This window comes from Panthera uncia, chromosome A2, assembly GCF_023721935.1.
Source record: "Panthera uncia isolate 11264 chromosome A2, Puncia_PCG_1.0, whole genome shotgun sequence".
Taxonomy (NCBI): Eukaryota; Metazoa; Chordata; class Mammalia; order Carnivora; family Felidae; genus Panthera; species Panthera uncia.
Window position 1 is genome coordinate 140,757,130 of NC_064816.1, and position 21,958 is coordinate 140,779,087.

The following is a 21,958-nucleotide window of genomic DNA, read 5'->3' on the forward strand; positions in this document are numbered from 1 at the left end:
AGAAAGAAAGAAAGAAAGAAAGAAAGAAAGAAAGAAAGAAAGAAAGAGAAAAGAAAGAAAATAAATCCCTATCGAAAATCGAATTCAGGACAAGAAGCATCCTCTCCAACACTATGCAACAGTCCAGACTTGCAAGCCTTACTTTTGTTTTGAAAGCTAAAGGGAAGGAAAGTAGCTTTTCTGTTTTAGCTTTCATTCCTGGGGAAATGGAAATAGATGCAGGGCTTCAAGGTTATACAGTACACACAGAGAACATCCTGTCCACTTGCCTAACACACTGGTAGCATGCTCACAGCTAATGGTCAAACCACCTGCAAAAGTCTCATTTGCTCAGTCCCACATGTTGCCCACAAATTCAAGATTATGCTGTTTCATTTTGTTTATTTTAGAACAGTCACCTTGTATCCAACTGATCCAGCCCAGGGCTGCTGCCAACCTGTTAACAAGTATTACATCTGCTAAAGGCAGGAAGTAAATAGAACACTTCCAGCCCCTACCCTAATAGCAGACCCTCTGCCCCTACTCCTTCTGCACCTGCTAAACTGTGCGTGTGTTGTCTGTATGTGTGTTGGAGGCTGTGGGTGGAGGACAGGAGATGACAAGGCTGACAGAACACACACTGTGGGGGTTTCTGAGAGGAAAGGTCACAGGCAGGAATATTAGGCAATACAAACTTGTCCAGTTCTTTTAATCCCAGGTATGCTGCTCCCTGAAATAAATCCTTAGCTAATAAAAAGACTTTTACAGATATCACGGAGGGATGTGGGTGATTTTAAAGCATCAAGTAGCTAGGAAAGAAAACTACAACTTTGAACTGTAAGGTTTAGAAGAGTTCTTTTTAAAAATCTACCTGCATATGATTTTCCTAAATTAAAAATAATATCTATGCAGTATTCCATGTTGCCCCCTGCATCTCAACGAACATACCTTTGAGTACTCTCCTTAAAACAAACCCAAGTGTGGGATTCATTACCAAGAGCTAAAACCAAACACACACACCAACGACCATTACTATTGCACGCTATACATTTAACATTTCTTCTCTGAAGGCACTGAGAGTTTCAGAATCCTGCAACTACCTCCAACCTGGTCTCTAAAACTGCTTCTATTTAAATTGGGTGCTGATCAGCCTCAATTTTCAGGCCTTAAAGCAAGACAAATGCTCCCATTAAAAAGGACTGGCAGAGGGACACATGATGGCTGGCTCAGTGAGTAGAGTATGCAACTCTTGATCTTGGGGGGCCTGAGTTCAAGCCTCACACTGGCATGGAGCTTTAAAAAAAAAAAAAAAAAAAAGACTGGCAGCTCAGGAATGCCAAAAGTGGCAAGACCCCAAAGAGAGGGCTCATATCATCACCTTTACACACACACACAGTTGATTAACGAGAGCCACTCAAGCTCTCTACATGAAGTTCTTACAACTGTATTCATACTTGCTGTGATGTATAGCAAGAGATGCAAAGATCAAAAATATCCTCATGAAAGACGTCCAAAAACACAAATTCTTAAAATTACCAACGCTGTATAAACCTACACCTATTCCGATTTGATGATAGAAAGAAAATACCCATTAGACCATCTGCTGTGCCTCTTAAAAGCAAGAAGGCATGGATGAGAGCAAATGTATTCAGTGCTAGGCTACAATTATTTCTATTTTGGAACGTAAATGACCAACCCCAGTTCAAAGGAAAAATATCAATTTCTGTTATCTGCGTGTTTCAAAAGGGCAGTAATAAATAAGAGCCAAACTAATGAGTCTGAAACTGAAATTAAAACAAAAGCTCGACTGACCATAATTTTAAAATACCAAAACCCATTTCTAAACTTAACAAAAATAAAAAATAAAAAAATTCTCCCGTTGGGGTCCTGGGTGACTTGGTTGAGCGTCAGACTTCGGCTCAGGTCATGATCTCACAGTTCGTGAGTTCAAGCCCCATATCGGACTCTCTGTCTTCAGCACAGGGCCCACTTCGGATCCTGTCCCTCTCTCTCTATGCCTCTCTCCTGCTTGTGTGCGTGCATGCATGCGCTATCTCAAAAATAAACATAAAAAAAAAAAAAATCTGTTAATACCCCCACTTAAAACCTTCACCAATGCCTCTCGGTGCCTGCAGAACACAATTCCCTCAGCCCCCCACAGGCCTGCAGAGTCTTCGCTTGTGCCTTGGCCTCCCCAATCCAGGAACTCTGTGCACATTCATGATGGGCTTTTATAGCTCTATGCCTTTGCCTACTTCCCTCTTCTCCCTCCGGAATGTCCTTCAAGTCTGTATGCTGTCCGAAAATGCCTACTCATCTTTCAAGACCAAGGTCAAGCTTCACCTCTCGTAAGAGCCACGTTTCCAAGTGGGCTGCGCATTACTCCCTCCTCTATGTCACTCTGTCATTCAAGGGCTGACAAAGTTCACCTCTCTCTCCTAGAACAGAGGAGCTATGTCTCTTGCTTTTCATGGTAGCACCCTTACTGCTTTGCAAGGGCCTCACAGAGAAAAGGCACTCAAAATATTTGGTTAGAAAACAGACTGAGACAACAATGGGATACCCTTTCACATCCATCACATTAGCAAATACTAAAAAAGCTAGACAAGTGTTGGTACGGATACGAACAAACAGGAGGCCTCAAATGCTGTTGACGGAAATGTAGTTTTTTGGTACAACCACTTTAAAGAGTAACTTTTTTGGGGTACCCGCGTGGCTCAGTCGGTTAAGCGTCCGACTTTGGCTCACATCATGATCTCACAGTTTGTGGGTTTGAGCCCTGCGTCTGGCTCTGTGCTGATTGCTCAGAGCCTGGAGCCTGCTTTGGATTGTGTCTCCCTCTCTCTCCGCCCCTCCCCTGCTCGCTCTGTCTCAAAAATAAACAAACATTAAAAAAAATTTTTTTTTAATTAAAGAGTAACTTTTTCATCTCTAGCAAAGCTGAAGACACGCGCCATTAAGACCAGCAATTATATGGGGCACCTGGGTGGCTCAGTTGGTTAAGTGTCTGACTTCAATTCAGGTCATGATCTCACCGTTCGTGGGTTTGACCCCCATGTTGGGCTCTGTGTTGACAGGTCGGAGCCTGGAGCCTGCTTCAGATTCTGTGTCTCCAGCTCTCTCTGCCCCTCCCCTGCTCATGCTCTCTCTCTCTCTCTCAAAAATAAATAAATATTAAAAACAAAAATAAGCAATTTTGCTTCAGGTTATATACATTAGGTCATTATTTGTCAAATGTGGGTCCTGATCAGCACTTTTTACAATGAGGGGATAGATACATTATTTCAAGGATGCGTCTCTTGTATGGCTAAGGATTTTTCCAGGGTAAATATTTTTTTAATTATTTTTATAGAACTACAGCTTCCATTATATCTGTGCATGTAATGTGTGCACGCTGGGTCTCAATGTAAAATACATTTCTTATTATGTCTAATGAACAAAAGAGCCTGGAAAATCTTGCCCTACTGCCCTACAGAAACACATATGTACTCAAAATGACATTCATAAATGTTGTTTACAGCTCTATATATAATGGCAAAAAATTGAAAGTAACCTAAATGTACATCAACAAATAAGGAAAATATGGTATATGCATGTAACTTTTATAAATGAGGTACAGCTACTTCTATCAGTATCAACAAATCTTAAAAATACAGAACTAAAATGTATGCTACTATTTATTTAAACACGCAGAGCAATGACAAATATTACTTATGGATATGCACATATACATAAGAAAGTAAAAAAAAAAAAATGAGGGGAAAGAGAATTGAAAAAAGTTGCAACTTCTAGTTCATGAAGAGGGGGAGGGGAGAGGAATCATGGAGGACTACACAGAGGCTTCAATTTAACTACAGGTCTTCTCCCTTTTTAAAAAATAAAATTTCTGGGGCACCTGGGTGGCTCAGTCGGTTAAGGGTCTGACTCGATTTCGGCTCAGGTCGTGATCTCATGGTTGTGAGATTGAGCCTGGCATCAGGCTCCACTCTAGGCATGGAGCCTGTTTAAGATTTCTCCCTTCCTCCTCTTCTGCCGCTCTCCCACTTGTGTGTGCTCTCTCAAAAAATAAATAAATAAATAAAATACAAAAAATTTTTTTTTAAATGTCTGCAACAAATACGGCAAAATGTTAAGATCTGACAAAACAGTAAATGGATGCTGTTCTATTATCAGCAAGATTTCTTCCTATTTCTTGTGGTGCTCAAAATATCTCATCATCCAAAAAATATTTTTAGGGGTGGCTGGATGGCTCCGTCAGTTAAGCGTCCAACTTCTGCTCAGGTCATAATCCCGCAGTCCACGTGTTCGAGCCCCGCATCAGGCTCTGCGCTGACAGCTCGAAGCCTAGAGCCTGCTTCAGATTCTGTGTCTGTCTGTCTGTCCGTCTGTCTCCCTCCCTCCCTCTCCAAAAAAAAAGAAGAAAAAGAAAAAAAAGAAAAACTCTAAAAGCTTAATTTATAAGTTATTACAATGTGTGAAAAACATTTTCCCCACTAGGATAACATGAGTTTTAAAGCAATTTTTGCAGAACTTTGTCTTTCTAATACTGTTTAGAGTAAGAGCATATGCTTTCATACTCTGAAAATGGATAAACAATCTCATCACTTCAATATTTCCTCTACGGAAAAATTACATGATACCAGTGGAATTGGTGTTAACATTCTCTGGTGTGATAATGGTACTGTACTTACACAGGAAAAGTCCTTACTCTTTGAAGATGTATGTTCAAGTATTTTAGGTAAAAGTGTCATGGCTTTTGCAACTTACTTGGAAAAGGCTCAACTAAAAACATATGATAAAGGAAATATGACAAAATGTTTATTGAGTCTACATGGAAGATCTACAGGTATTCATTTATTTTATTCTTTCCACTTTCATGTATCTGAGATTTTTCATAATAAACTATAAAGAAAATTCTCCAGTGAATATCTGTTGAACAAAAAGCATAATGCCGATGTGATGCAATTCTATCTACATTACCCTTACCAACTAACTTCCAGAATAAAATGAAGTTTTATCTGCTTCTGTAGTTTTACTCATAAAAATGTGGCAGCTGAAAGAAAAAGATCTACAATATGGCAAGTTAAAGGCCTACCATATTTTAACCAGTAAATATTATTGCCGACCTGCAACACTGGTTCTGCAATATTACTGAATCATAACCTAAGGTAGCTTGAACAAGCTTAGACACTTTTTATGTGATTAAAAGTTATGCAGTAATTTGAAAAAAATCATAAAACTGATAACCAGGGGCGCCTGGGTGGCGCAGTCGGTTAAGCGTCCGACTTCAGCCAGGTCACGATCTCACGGTCCGTGAGTTCGAGCCCCGAGTCGGGCTCTGGGCTGATGGCTCGGAGCCTGGAGCCTGTTTCCGATTCTGTGTCTCCCTCTCTCTCTGTCCCTCCCCCGTTCATGCTCTGTCTCTCTCTGTCCCAAAAATAAAATAAACGTTGAAAAAAAAATTAAAAAAAAAACAAAAAAACAAAAACAAAAAAACTGATAACCAATTTCCTTAATCACCTTTCCAATAAGCCAAACTTCGGTAAAAGGATCTATAACTTAATACCTTGTTCTTGTCTATAATGAGCTAAAAAACCCCAATTACAAACATCCGAGGTGACTGATATTAGATAGAACTGGTTTTAAAACATGGAAACAATCTGAAATCTATTGTTCAAAACACCAGGGATCGGGGAACAAAGAAGGGAGAGAAATGTACTGGCTTGAAATTAAACTGTTTCAGAGAATTCTAACAAGGGCCTTGTCCCATTTACTAAACCATACTGCCTTTCAAGATGTACTCTACATACAAAATGAAACTGAAACACGACACGGGTAAACCACAAGTCCCCTTCTCCTAAAACAGACAGGGAACAGATACAACTCACCCCACTGGACAAAACCAGAAGGCATTCTTAATTTGGCAGCTCCCCATGACCAGACAAGGATTATAAGATCTTGCTTTAATTCTCCCATCTGTAATAATGGTAACAACTCATTTATTCATAGTTAGTCGAAATGTGACTTAAACATGGTAAACCAAGCATTTGAATTTTTAGGTGAGCAGGTGAGCAGTTAACACTGAATAATATTTTAATAACTGTTCTTTTGATAATACTTCAACTAATTCCAAGGATCCGTTTCTAGAAATGAAAGGACAACAACTGTTACTGGCCTAAGACAGGAGCTTCTCCTACTCAAACTTAACATTGATGCAGGTTTCTAAACACGAAGCAAAATTTTATCTCAGCAAGTCAGAAATGAAGATGTCAAGGTTTTCTACTTTACACTTCTAAAAAGCCCTAGGAAAAATTCAAACCAAGAAAGTAGTAAGCTGCAGAACTTATTTTTATAATACATATCTATAAAGATAAGATTCAAACTAAGATTTAAAATTTGTCATAAAGCTTTTTTTTTTTAATGTTCATTCATTTCTGAGAGACAGAACATGAACGGGCGAGGGGCAGAGAGAGAAGGAGACACAGAATCTGAAGCAGGCTCCAGGTTCTGAGCTGTCAGCACAGAGCCGAACTCACAGACCGTGAGATCATGACCTGAGCTGAAGTCGGACGCTTAACCGACTGAGCCACCCAAGGTCCCTCATAAAGCTATTTTCAACTCTCTATTCCCTAGAAGGCAATGCCAGGTATACACATGGCTGTGATGATCTTTCATATGTTACATATATACACACAATAAGTTACACGCAAGATGGCTATACAGATAAAAATCACAATATTCAAGTTGTAAAAACTTAGGATCCTCTAAGCCAACTCCTTACTCGATATGTAAGGAAATAGATACCCAAGAAGGAAGTGAAAGGCACAAGGTCTTGCAGCACTGAGCAGCAGAGAGAGCGAAGGGCGAGAACACTGGATGGTCTGCCAGGCAGTTTTCTTTCATCCTAACATGCTGCCCCTCCTCTACACCAACCTCCCAAATTAGGTCTTAAGTTCAAGTTTGAAGATAAACTATAAGTGAGAAGAGACAAGTGAATGGTTTGTCTTCTCCCTTAATGCCCCAGCATAAATAATTTTATCATGTAACCCAGTCTTCCAGCAAAGCAAAATCTGTAAGACATGTGATAAAGGTAAGAAATAACATTTATAAACCAAAATTCAAGGCATGGGAAGCCAAGCCTGAATGATAATGCTCCCAAATATGTAAATGAAAGAAAAAAAAAAAACAAACCCTTATCGTTCATTGTGGCAACACTGCTGGTTATCCAACCCAGTATCTATTCTTTCTTCTTTCTTTTTTCTTTTTTTTAACTTATTTCTACACCCAATGTGGGGCTTGATCTCCCAACTCATGGGTTCGAGCCCTGAGTTGGGCTCTGTGCTGACAGCTCCGAGCCTGGAGCCTACTTCAGATTCTGTGTCTCCTTCTCTCTCTGCTCTTCCCCCGCTCAAACTCTGTCTCTCCTTCAAAAATAAGTAAACATTAAAAAAAATTTTTTAACTAAAATCTTGGGGTGCCTGGGTGGCTCAGTCAGTTGGGCATCTTGGTTTTGACTCAGGTTATCAGCTCATGGTTCTTGGCTTCGAGCCCTCTGTTGGGCTCTGCGCGGACAGTGCAGAACCTGCTTGGGATTCTCTTTCTCTCTCTCTCCCTCTCTCTGTTCCTCCTCCTGCTTGTGCTCTCTCTCAAAATAAATTAAATAAATAAAATATTTAAAAACTAAAAATAAAAAAATCTTTAAAAAATGGGTGCCTATGTTATTTATTTGTATATCTTTATATCTCCATGTTATGGTCCTTTTTGTTTTTATACAGAATTAAATAGAAGCACAAAGTTAGTAACAGAATCTAATAATTCAGCTCTTAATAGACCTCTTCAAGACAACAGAAATTGCTCTAAAGATACAGAAATGAGCATCTGTACTTCCCAGGTCCTCATAAGACCACACAGAATATTAACAGTGCTCAGGTTCAGAATAATAGAAGCCAAAGGTAAACTTACAACTTCTTCAAGCCTCAGTGTGGTATTGGTAAATTTTAAATTTTTTCAATTAAAAGAAATGTTTGAAATCTTTTAATTCTGGGGTGGCTCAGTTGGTTAAGCATCCACCCCTTGATGTCGGCTCAGGTCATGATCTCACAGTTTACGAGTTCAAGCCCCATGTCGACAATCACCTGCTTGGGATTCTCTTCCCATTCCTCTCTCGCTGCCCCTCCCCACAAACTTTAAAAAAATAATTTTTTAATCCTGTTACTCTTCATTTTCTAAGAGCTACACAGTACAACCTCCTTTACCTGCTTTACAACAGAAATGGGAACAACTCAATACTCACCACTATGTTTCTATCAACAGTATGATTAAATAGAATAAAAAGCTTTGCATATAAAAAAAACTTATATCACATTTTACACTTTATTTTAAAAGACTGAATTCTGGCAATAGAGTCTAGTCTTCTCACTTGAAATAAAGATAACTGCTTTATGAATGGGATATTCTAACAATGGACCTATTGTCAACGGCCCAGAGTCAGCTCAGGGCCTGATAAAATAAAATTTAATGTAACCTATCCTGTAGCCCAAGAAGTAAACTGCTGTCTAATGTTTCCTCAGCTCCAAACAAAAAAAAGTGCTGCCTTATTTCATCACATCGACAATACACCATTATTTCATGACACCAAGAAAGAAAAAAGCTGACAAACACTACCAACTGAAAGCCATCTCCATTTCAAAGATGTGGAGATGTAGGAAAAAAGTCTTAGAATGTATATAATATGGTGTAAACTCGGGCATTCTTTACTCACATGAAAACACTTGCCATCTTCATGTTATACCAATTCCCCTTCAAGGCTAAATGTGTATTTATTTACCTGCTTTACTATATACTTCAATTCAATCTGATTTGAATATTTGATTAAAGACTAGTATTATGCCAACACTACACTAGGTACAAATAAAGCACATCCTATGACAACAACATGACAACTTCTCTTCATACATTTGTGAAGGCAGTTCTCAAACTGTCTGGTCTTAGCACCCTTCACACTTAAAAAAAAAAAAACAAAAAACAAAAAACAATGACCCCAGGGGCACCTGGGTGGCTCATTCGGCTGAGCGTCTAACTTCAGGTTATGATCTCACAGTCGGGAGTTCAAGCCCCACATCGGGCTCTCTGTTATCAGCACAGAGCCTGCTTCGGCTCCTGTCTCTCCCTTGCTCTGCACTTCCCCTGCTCATGCTCCCTCTCTCAAAAATAAATAAAACCATTAAAAAAAAAAAAATCGACGACCCCAAAGAGCTTTTGTATGGATATTTACCATTTTGAAATTAAAAACATCAATTCATTTAAAATAATAAATTTTACACATTTTAACATATATCATTTTTATGAAAAATAATTTCCAAAACAAAAAAACAATTTAGCAAATTTCTTTAATATCTGGCTTAACAGAAGTGGGTTGGATTGTCCTATGTGCTTCTGCATTAAATCTGGTACATTTTGAATGTAGTTAGAAAAAAGACGAGTAGTTTAATAGACTTTTCAGGTCATACCGACATTTTCCACTGATACTACACCAAAACTTGACAAGTGGGTAGTTTCCTAAAGGCCAACTGCAATGTGGAATCTGGAACGGTACCAATGAACTTTTCATACTGTTAAAGTCCACTGGTCTACCTTGAATTTTTAATGAATCTTTTTTACCCAAGCATGATTTTCTATCATGCACTGGCCATGTGGAAAATACTGGTTCACAAACTTATATGGACCTTCCTAATGTTGACACATTTCATTACACAGTATCAAAAAATCACATTTAATATCACCACTATCTCATCAGAAATGTAAGTATTAAACAACTGTCAAGCATGTGGCTGATAACAAGTTACCCAAAATTCTAATTTTTGGTTTAAGGCTTATATTTTATCATTTTATCATATATCATTTTATATACTAGCAGTTTTCCTTGGAGTGATAGGCTCGCTTTTTTTGGAGAAAATGTCTGGATCAAGTATCTACTTTCAAGTACAAATGGCATTCCATAAAAAAACAGCTAGTTCGGTTGCCAACTCAAAATCACCTAAGTTGTTTTTTCTAGAAACCACCACCATACTTTCAATATGCAGGAAAGAGGTTTCTCATTTCATCACACAGAATATTAAAAGACACATAATTGAGGGTCAAAATTTACTAATGATCTTTACTCCTGATCAAGGACATGCTCAAGTGAACCTGCCTTTTTTTAACCACAGGCTTGTGGTGAAAGGCATGTTGATGATGACCACAGTTTAAGATCTGCTTCTCTCCAGCATGATTTCTGTACATAGGTTTCTGATTTTCCATACAGGTGCCAAAGTTTAGCTTAAATCAACCCAAGGACTTGGCAAAAACCTGTAGTGGATGTGCGTGTGTATTTTTTTTTTTTTTAAGTTTATTTTGAGAGAGAGATAGAGCAAGGGAGGGGCAAAGAGAGAGAGGGAAAGAGAGAATTCCAAGCAGGCTCCACACTGTCAGTGCAGAGCTTGACGTGGGGCTTGATCTCACTAACCTGAGATCATGACTTGAGCCCAAATCAAGAGTCTGACACTTAACCGACTGAGCCAACCAGGCATCCCACCTGTAGTATATTATGTATCAAAATTCACTTAACAGGTGTTTTCTGAGCACCTACTTCATACACAAAGTTAAATGTATGCCAAAAGGACAAAAGCATGAGAAACTCTCATTGGCTCAGGACCCATCATTCCTCTAGGACCTCAGCATTTCCAGTCAATCTGTGTAGCCCAAGATTTTTCATCCATAAAAAGTGAGTCACAAGGATGCGTGAGTGGCTCAGTCGGTAAAGCAGCCTACTTTGGCTCAGGTCACGATCTCGCAGTTCATGAGTTTGAGCCCCACGTTAGGCTCTGGAGCCTGCTGCAGATCCTGTGTCTCCCTCCTTCTCTGCCCCTCCCTGGCTCATGCTGTCTCTCAAAAATAAACAAACACACACACACATACACAAATTAAAACCAAAAGAAGTGAGCCATAACATCTCAAAGCAAGGATGCCACAAAAATTGACTGAAATATACCAGAAAGAGGGGCGCCTCATGTGGCTCCGTTAAGCATCCAACTTCGGCTCAGGTCATGATCTCACAGTTCGGGAGTTCAAGCCCCACATGAGGCTCTACTTTGGACTCTGTGTCTCCCTCTCTCTCTACCCATCCCTGGCTCATGCTCAGTCTGTCTCTCTCTCAAATAAATGAACATTAAAATATGTATACATATATATATATATATATACATACATATATATATATATATATATATATATATATGCATATACACATGAGAAATAGCACATTATAGAACCAGTATCAAGGGTCAAGAAAGATACAGCTGAGGACAGAATGGGCCAGAAGTATAAAATTTAACTAGTCACTACTAAGGGACTTAAAAAAAAAATACAAAGGTGAATTTGGAAAATAAGGAACCACTAGAATAGTATTATCTCTTCACTAAAAATGGTTCACCAAGGTGAAGGGACAAACTGTCATACACCCAGACAATGGAGCATTATTTGGCACTAAAAAGAAATGAGCTATTAGGCCATAAAATGACACAATGGAAACTTAAATCCGTATTACTAAGTGAAAGAAGCCAATCTGAAAAGCCTACCTCCTGTGTGATTCTAACTATATGACATTTTAGAAAAGGCAAAATTATGAAAACAATAAAAAGATAACTGGCTGCCAGGTGTTAGGGGAGAGAGGCATGAACAGGTGGAACACAGAATTTTCAGGGCAGTGAAAATACTGTGTAGGATACCATAATGATGGATATAAATCATCACACATATGTCCAAGCACATAGCTATACAACGCTAAGATGAATTCTGACGTAAACTACAGACTTTGGGTGATAATGATGTGCCAATGCGAATTAATCAATTGAAACAAATGTACCACTCTGGCAGAGGATGTTGACAATGGGGGAGGCCGTTCATGAGTGGGGCCAGAGGGACACGGGAAATCTCTGCCTTCTCAATTTTGCTATGAGCCTAAAACTACTCTAAAAAAGTAAGTCTTGATTGCTTCTTGTTTTCTTGTAGAGGCCCACCGGGTACACAAACTTAAGAAAGTGAGCAAAGGAAACAAATATAAAAGAACCAGTTCAACATCTGGCACAGAGTCATCAAAGCAGTAAGATGGCCCTAAAGCTCCACACTACTGATTCTTAGCACCTACATGGCATCCAAGTGCTAGCATTATTTAAGGCCAAAGGTCTAAAAGCACACCACCGGGGTTACTAAACCAATAAACGGCTGATTATAAACACTTCTGACTTATTTACCACACAAAAGCCCAGGCGTCCCCATAAGTTGATACATAAATTCTGAACTGTCCTCTACAATCTCAAAGAATGTGTAACTATTTATTACTACTATGTTTACAACTAGCACGATATTTTCCATTAATATTCAATTTCTACTTTCTTCCTCGCTATTTTCAAGGAAGCCCCTGAGAGGTACACTTTGGCTTAAGTTTTTAGCCCAGAAACCAAATGGGTTTGGCCAAATTTTAGTATCTCACTATTACTTTTCCAGAGGTCACTTACCCAAGAGCCTCAACTATAAATATACTCTGTTCAAGAAAAGAAATGCATTTTATATACTTTTATGACTTTCATCATCTGTCAGTGTTATTGCTAGAGAGAAAGGAGAAAGTGGCAAATACATCAACCAAAATAAAACTATACCAGGGGCACCTGGGTGGCTCAGTCGGTTAAGCATCCAACTCTCGATTTCGGCTCAGGTCATGATCTCATGATGTATGAGTTCAAGCCCCGTGTCGGACTCGGTGCTGACAGTGCTTGGGATTCTCTCCCTCTCTCTCTGCATATTCTCTCTCTCAAAGTAAATAAACTTGAAAACTTTTTTAACTACACCAAATACTGTCTAAGTAAAATGAGTTTTCTCATTTAAAGGAGGAAGTTTTGGGGCGCATGGGTGGCTCAGTCGGTTAAGCATGCAACTTTGGCTCAGGCCATGATCTCATGGTTCGTGGGTTCGAGCCCCGCATTGGGCTCTGTGCTGACAGCTGAGAGGCTGCAGCCTGCTTCAGATTCTGTGTCTCCCTCTCTCTGTTCCTCCCCTGCTCGCGCGCTGTCTCTCTCTTTCTCAAAAATGAAAGAAAGAAAGAAAGAAAGAAAGAAAAGGAAAGAAAGAGAGGAAGGAAGGAAGAGAGGAAGGAAGGAAGGAAGGAAGGAAGGAAGGAAGGAAGGAAGGAAGAGAAGGAGGGAGGGAGGGAGGGAAAGAAGCTTCAGGGCACCTGGGTGACTCAGTTGAGCATCTGACTTCAGCTCAGGTCATGATCTCACAGTTCGTGGGTTTGAGCCCCACATCAGGCTCTGTGCTGACAGTGTAGAGCCTGCTTGGGGTTCTCTGTCTCTGTCTCTCTCTGCCCCTCTCCCACTTATACTCTCTCTCAATATACATAAACTTAGGGGCGCCTGGGTGGCGCAGTCGGTTAAGCGTCCGACTTCAGCCAGGTCACGATCTCGCGGTCCGTGAGTTCGAGCCCCGCGTCAGGCTCTGGGCTGATGGCTCGGAGCCTGGAGCCTGTTTCCGATTCTGTGTCTCCCTCTCTCTCTGCCCCTCCCCCGTTCATGCTCTGTCTCTCTCTGTCCCAAAAATAAAAAAAAAAAAAAAAAAAAAAAAAACGTTGAATATACATAAACTTAAAAAAAAAAAAACAATAAAAAAATGAAATAAAGGGGTAAGCTTCAATTGTTCAGGAAATTCTGCAATAAAGAAAAAGTGAAATTCTAAACAGTTAATCTTCCCATAACTGAATTTCTGGTTAAAACTGACAACTACAATTATGTCAAGATTTTCACTGAAACTACAAATAGAACTGCTAAAAAGAAAAAAAAAAAAGACATCAAAATGGTGAAAAATTCATTCCTTTTAGAATAAAATGTTTCTACAAGCCAAAATAATGATCTGCTGCTAGAATTAGTGGTTGATAAGAATATATTCTTCTCTCTTAAAAGTTAATTATATAACTGATTAATAACAAGAAGCTATGCAGAATGTCATGGCATTTTATCAGTACTCCACCCTAAATCCTCTTTCTGGTCTAAAACTCTATTATAGAATTCCTTGACATAGGAAGCTTTTAACTAATACCTTTTCAGTTCACTCTAAGTTTCTCTTTATTTTCACATACAAAAGTTATTATAGATCTAAAAAGAGCCAAATGTACAGAGTTAAACTTGCCATGCAAATTGTTAAATAAACAAATCCACCAAATCTGTGTGCTCCCAGACCACATCCTCATATATTTACATCCCATTTCGTTTCCAAAAGCCTGTACCAATTTACGCTTCATTCAAAATCAAATATAACTTCTGAACAAAACCTAACAACTTAGATTAATGCACTAATACATTATAATCAGAAACAAGGAGCAGGAGGATGGCGGTGGTAGAGGAGGACCTCGTCCCACGAACACAACGAGGTAACTATCAAATCATCCTTAACACCCCAGAAACTGACCCGAAGACTGACGAACAAACTCCACAACTAAAGGGAGAGAAGACACCACACCGAAGAAGGAATTTGAATAAAAAATTAAGTTTTAAAAAGTCAAAAACAGTAACTCCTTCCAGGAGTAGAACCCCCCCTCCCCCTGGCGCTCCTTAAATGTCAGCTACACTTAGTGACTCTCTTCCAAGGAATAGAATACTGAAGGAAAAATAGTAACTTTACAGTGGAAGAACCTGGCAAGCACCACTAAGGCCCAGTGGACCAAGCTCAACATCACCTGCGAGGTCATGAGGCATGAGGACAGATGTATGCCCCTCACACGCCCCCATGTGTGATGAGAAGGGCACTTCACCTCCGTGGTATTCCTTCCAAAACCCCAGAATGAGTTTGGCCAATTTTAAGTACCTTTACTATCACGAGGTCTAATGATGAGAGGAAAACAAATCAGATAAACTGAAATTAAGGAATACTCCAAAAACCACCTGACCAGTACTCCCAAACTGTCAATGTTACGTAAAACAAGAAATAAGTGAGCAACTGTCACAGACTAGAGAATACGAAGGAGACATGACCACCGTATGTGATGTATCCTGGATTGAACCCTGGAACGGAAAAGAACATCGGTGGAAAAACTGGTGAAATCTGAATAAAGCCTGAAGTTTAGTTTATAGTAATACACCAACCAATAATGGTTCCTAGTTTTGACACGTGCCATTGGAACACAAAGCAGCACAGGGGTAACTGGAACGGAGTGAACAGAAACTCTCTGTAGTATGTTTGCAACTTTTCTGTAAATCAAAAATCAAAAGTTTATCTAAAAAAATGTAAAAGCTATCAAACATCAAGGCAAAAACAGCAGAAAGTGAGAAAGGCCCATTACTTCCCAAGCTTTCTTTCATCTCAAGTTTTAAAAAATTAAGCATCCAAAGTTTTTACACAGGCTTAGCTGTCTGGGGACTCATAATTGGAATTACTGTAATATGGGGCAAAACTGATCCATTCCAGACACCCAGAGTTTAAATATCGATAAAAATGTTGGCAACTGGGGTGCTTGGCTGGCTCAGTCAGAAAAGCACGAGACTCTTGATCTTGGGGTCATGAGTTCAAGCCCCATGTTGGATACAGAGATTTTTTTTTTTTTTTTTAATGTTTGTTTATTTTTAGGACAGACAGAGCAAGAGCGGGGGAGGGGCAGAGAGTAGGGGAGACACAATCCGAAGCAGGGTCCAGGCTCCCAGCTGTCAGCACAGAGCCCAACACAGAGCTCGGACCCAGCAACCATGAGATCATGACCCGAGCCAAAGTTGGACATTTAACCGACTGAGCCACCCAGGAGCCCCTACAGATTACTTTTAAAAAAATGTGAGCAACTAAATTTTCTGTGAAAGGTATCTTCAAAATATCTAGAAAGCAATGAAAAGAAATAACAATACAATATTTAAATGCTTAAGTACTGAACTGTGTCAAACTCTGATGGGATCCCATCCTGGCTCTGGGCATATCCTTTTACTCAAGCATATTCCCATTCCCCCAATTTACCTTTTAAAAACCAAAATATAGGGGCGCCTGGGAGGCTCAGTTGGTTAAGCGTCACGACCTCACGGTTGGTGAGTTCAAGCCCTGCATGGGGCTCTGCACTGACAGTATGGAGCCCGCTTGGTTCGCTCTCTCCTCTCTCTGACCCTCCCTCATTCTCATTCTCTCTCTCTTAAAATAAACTTTCAAAAAAAACTTTTAAAAAAATGTAAAAGCCAAAATATAATTTAGGTAATTAAATACATAAATTTTGAAAGGAACAGCATGCGGTCATTCTATGCTGATCAAAGCTTCTGTAAATCAGGCACTATTACATGGCTTATATTATTTTTTTAAATTATTGACAGGTAACATACAATTCAGATACCTCAAAAATATAAAATGTAATGCCATCTAATCTACTATTGTAAAAACACAGCAGAACATTCATATTAAAACTTAGTGTCATTTTTCATTCTTTAGGACTCTTGCATTCCTAAATGGGATTAGCGAGGGCATTAGGCTATACTGTTTTAATTCTATTTTTCACATAACAAATGTGACTACTAAGTAGCAAAACTGAATTAAAAGTCAGGAGTGGAAAGTAGACTCCTAATTTCAACTCTGGCTTCTATTTCTGACATCAATAATAAAAACAAAGTTACCAGAGTTTACTCTCTAAATTCGAAGCAATACAGCCAAGAATTAGTATTTCTCAAACTATTACTTAAAGCCACAAAGGATACTGCCTAGAAATAATACAATTATTCATTTCAACTCAAAGAGCCCTTATAGTCAGAAAGCAACCATTGCTTTGTAGTACTATTATTTGAATTCCAGGTTTTCTCCAAGTAGAAGAACATGCTAAAATCTATGTAAGTGTCATATCTACTGAAATTTAACTTTAATAAAATGTCATCAGAACGTCATAAGAGCTGACAAAACACTGTAGGAATGACTTTTGAGAAATAAAACAGCCAGAACTGACAGACTAAAATCCTTATGTTTTATCCAATGCATTCAAATAATAAGCCCAAATTTAAAGACATCCCAATCATACCCTAATTTGTAATTCTAGAAACAACTGAATTACTAACTCTGCTTTCCCATTAAGCAAATAGAAAGAGAGGCATCTGTGTCAATTACGATGATCCAGTTCAAAGGCTTGTGCAGATAGACCCAGTCACCCCCCAAAAATGGACAATAAGCACAAGCAGACAAGGTATGTATTTCATTAGCCATTCTTTGAATCACAAGATGCAGAGGAGCTAGAACTAAATCCTGAGAATAAGCTCCCACAGGGGTAGGGGACTATTCCCATTTACCTTGCCTGGAGAGCACAGGAGGATGTGGGTGATAAAGACCTCCAGACTTCCTACCTTGAGGACTTACTAAAAGAAAATAGAGTCAGCACTTTCTGAATCTCCGAAACACTGACCAGTTTGCATAAAGCCAGCTTAGAAACACCAAATTCTTCAGAGGCAAGGAGAGACCAGGCCCTTTGAAGTATAAGAGCACAAAATTCAGGTGTTAAGTTCCATTGTGTCTGACTTCACTGAGCAGGGTTAAGGCAAATCTAAGGCATAGCCTATTTTATGTTCAGAGGACACATAGCAAAGTTGTAAACTACTATGTATTTTTAGCATAAGTTCTAGTTTGATAAATAACTGCCAAACCGCACAAAGTGAACTAGGCCAAGTATACTCTAATTTCCAAACTCCTAGAAAAAAAAGGACCTGGCTTCACTACTACTCTCACTTAAGCTTGAATGTAAGATACTGTAAAGGGTCTGGAAATACCTTCTCTTCAAAGGTTTCTTTGTGTGATTTCCTGCCGGTGTATTTCACTTTATTTGATTTCTAGAAATCAGTTCAAACTATAAGCTAGGAACACCACCAGAAAAAGAAAACACATACAAATTAAAATATATGAAATGAAATTAGTCTTGATGAGCCACTAATAGTCTTCCTGACATAACATAGTTTACAGGTTATAAAACTCTTAGCTAAATCTCAAAGGAAAAGCCACATTAATCACTAAAAGAAAGAACATGGTACCCAACTATTCTAACTAAAGAGCCTACGGAAAGACAGAAGCAAATAAGTGTTCTCAACTACATAAATGATGCGATACAGGTATACTCAAATATATGTCATTTGATAATCTAAGACCACATTCAAGACCTGCCTTTCTTAACTGCCAGGAGAAACGGGCAGCAATCCAGAGAATCAGACTAAAGAACACACTCAAAGGTCTATTTCCTCTCTTTCTTCCACCCATAAAACAAATCTGACTTAAAAGTATTTTGTTTTTGCTTCTAATCTCTAAGGATACAAACAGGGAGGCAAAAAATAGTTGTTTTCCCTTTATTCATTACGAAGATGGTGGCTGTAGTTGGTAAAATTAACAGATTTAATCACGTCAAATTGTCTTGCCAAAATCAGTGATTTATTATCAAACATGTGTTATGTTCTATACATTTTAATATACTTTGAATATGCGAATGTGAATATAATGTGTAATAAAGCCCCCAAATCTCCAAGATCTGCATCATGGGATGATTTCATCGTAGAAGCCTTAGTTTAAATTAGTGATCTGACCAAGTACCAATTCACAGCTGTGGGACCATATATAAAGGCCATATAAAACTGACCATTTGTTAATGAAAAAAAGTAAACCGTTTCTTTCCTTTGGAGTGAAACAAAAAGGGTTATGTAGTTTCAGGCTTTGTTGCCAGGGAGACTTACTAACTTATATACAGGTTTAGATAAATAGCAAAAGGGTACTAAACATTCAGTAGTCTGTAAGACCATAAAACAATATAACCAACTATATTACACCCAGTGATCTCTTAACGAACACAATTCTACCTGAATCATCTTTCTACCGGTAACCACAATGGAAAATGTTCCCCCAAATACGTGTTTTTAAAATTAATCAACCTTCCTGAAACTACGTAATATAACATCAACTGACTTAAAAGCAATATCCGGATAACCAGTTACACTGGCACCATTTGGACAAAACAACTAAATTTATTTTCACTAAGCAGAGTAGTAACCCAATTGCTTCTGAGGTAACACGAACCAGGCACACTCTGTATCTTATTTTCTATTTATATTACCTCAACTAAGATTTTACAATCCAAGAAACCTTGAAAAGTGTACGTGATAAAAACACGATACGTGGGAAAAGAAACGTTTTGCCTAAAGCTAAAGAGAAAATGCATAACTTACAACATTAATAACAATTTCCCATGTAGAGAATATCTCTTACTTTTTATCCATAATGCCTCGCTAAAAGTGGTTTACAAGTTAGAAACCAAGCAGTTGAACGAAAGACGTAAGATTCCATTCCCGGTCAATTAAACAATATTCTAAATCCCTAACTATGGTTCCTCCAAGTGCTACAGCCCAGGTACCTGCTGTGGGCCCAGGGACAGACTCACCAGCCATGTCTGTCTCTCCAGGGGATGACAAAGTCCAGCCAAGCCTCTCCCCTTCATATGGGGTTTCCTACTCCTCCCCGACTTCTCCGCAGGACCAGGTCAAAAGATCAGCAGCAGCACCTGTTTACACCTCCTACCTCAAGCCCTGGATGCCTAAAAAGCGGAGGAAAGCAAAAGGGATCCTTCATCCGCATAGAGCTGCCCTGTGGGGCTTTCCACCACCTGGCTCTAGAGGTGCCAGCCACGGCAGCCAGCGCGAGCACCAGCCTGCAAACAACCAGACACCCTGCGCCAGCATCTGGTGAGGTGCGGAGAAGAAGCTACAAGAGTACTTGCCCAGAAAGCGTAACATTCTCCTAAAACGGGATACCCCACCCCACCGGAGAATCACTAACGTACCAACAGTCTCTCAAAAGCACACGCTGACTTTTCTGTGTTTTCAAAAGGTTTCCACAGTGCGCTTCAATTACATTTTGGCAATCCGAAAATAATTCTCTAACATACATACATGCTCAGAGCGCCATCCTGGCGTCTGACAACTGAACTAAAGGTCTACGCGCTGAATAAATCATCATTGACTCCCACCTGAAAGAAGTATAAACCAGGAGGTGGTCTTTTTTCTTGTTAGGCAAGTTAAAGTTCCAAGTGCCAGGAAAATGTTAATCGTGTAAGCAATACGCATAACCACCTATAAATTCAAATGCTCGTAATTTATCAGAAAGAGTGTGATGACAACCATTACAAACCAACATCAAATTTTCTCATAGCAATGTCCATCAACCTATCAAATAACTTATACGGAACATCAAAAACTTAAAAAACAAAAACCTATTTTGTTAAAAAACTAACTTAAAAAAAAAATTCCAGGAAAACATATTAAGGGATACCCTAACTCTTAGAATCTGTTTTCAGTTCTGCCACGGAGTTGCCAATGGTTTCTGAATTTAGTCCATATGAAAACTGAAGATACTATTCAGACCTCAACAGAGTCCTACATAAATATTTGTAAGCTGCTATAAATGTAATTGGAAGTGCTAAGCAAAACTAAGGTCTAAAAAAAAAATCTTATCAATACTTTACAAAAAGAAAAGGGTACCATCAACAAAAAGTGTGCTTATCTTTTCAGAAAAGCAATGAGTCTTACTAGCAGATGCAAAAATAAGTTATTTGTGACCGTAATCCCTGAAGTACCATGTCAAAGGGCCACAAAATTTTCACAATGAAAACTTAATTCACTAATTTTGAATGGAGGAGAGGGAAAAACAGTTACTAAACTAGCCTTGACAGAGTAAGGTAAGAAATCAGTGCTTTCAAATCATGCTATTTAATGGGATTCCTTTAAAATACATGTCTCAAAAAAATAAATAAGTAAATAAAAAATACATAAATAAAAATAAAAATAAATACATGTTTCATGTCACAATCTTAATGTATGTGAAATACAGACAATCAGTCAAAATTAAATGCAGGCTATCTGTTAAAAAGTTAAGCACCTATACCTACCCCATGATTCAGCTATTCCATTCCTATATGTTTACCCAAAAGAAAAGAAAACATCCATAGCAGCTTTGTTTGTAATAGCTCCAAACTGGAAATAACCCAAACGCCCATAAAGAGGAAAATGTGTAAGTAAACAAATTGTGCTATAGCTTTACAATGACATACTACTCAGCAATGAAAAGAACATGGTAAATCTCAAAATATGATGAAAGAATTCATATAGAAGTACATACTCTAGGGGCGCTTCAGTGGCTCAGTTGGTTAAGAATCCAACTCCTGATTTCAGCTCAGGTCATGACCTCACTATTCAGGAGATCAAGCCCTGCATCAGGCTCTGTGCTAAGAGCACTGAACTTGGTTGGGATTCTCTCTCTCCCTCTTCATCTGCCCCTCCCCTACTTTTTCTCTCACACAAAATAAATAAACAAACTTAAAAAATAAATAAATAAAGAGGGTTTCTTATGGGAACACATAATTGGGTCACTTAAAAAAAAAAGGACATACTCTATAATTACCTTTATATAACATTCTAGAAAATGCAAAATAATCTATAGTGACAGAAACCAAATCAATGGTTGATTGTGATGATAGGCTTCATGGGTGATATTTCTGTCAAAACTTATCTCATTTATCATTTTTAAATATATACAGTTATTTTATATTATACCTCAATGAAAAGCAGAAGGAAACAAATTCAAGATATCCCAACTAATTCTGTAGCTCTTGCCAGTCAGATCTAATCATGAATGTATATATTTAATATACCAACTCACAGTAGGCACTTTGGCAAGTACAAAAGTGTCCCTAATTTAAGGATCGCCATTATCACTCACACTCGCACACCCACACACACACCATATAAAACAAAGAGATCAGAATTCATTTGTCATCACTAGGACAGGTTGATTGCTTCACTGCTGAAATCACACCAACTAAAACACAACAGAACAAAATGAGAGCAGAGTGAGTGTGGGGCCCCAAGATTTTTAATTAAATATTTTAATTCAAATGATTACCTTCTTTGATCTA

At 38.7% G+C, this 21,958-nt stretch overlaps 1 protein-coding gene across 4 annotated transcripts in view; it reads right to left on the minus strand.

The window, feature by feature from the left end:
• Positions 1-21,958, minus strand: part of UBE2H (ubiquitin conjugating enzyme E2 H) — a 106,592-nt gene that overhangs the window by 78,140 nt on the left and 6,494 nt on the right. The window contains exon 1 of one of the 4 annotated variants that reach the window (XM_049641838.1): positions 5,868-11,191. The exons of 2 other annotated variants lie outside the window; for them this stretch is intronic. Coding sequence is in view for 1 of the 2 variants with exons in the window: in XM_049641842.1 (XP_049497799.1) it covers positions 5,868-5,914 (47 nt within the window). In the remaining variant the exon portion in view is untranslated. Of the gene's footprint in view, positions 1-5,867; positions 11,192-21,958 lie in introns of those variants that run through there. One more of the 4 variants, XM_049641842.1, reaches the window with a different exon arrangement.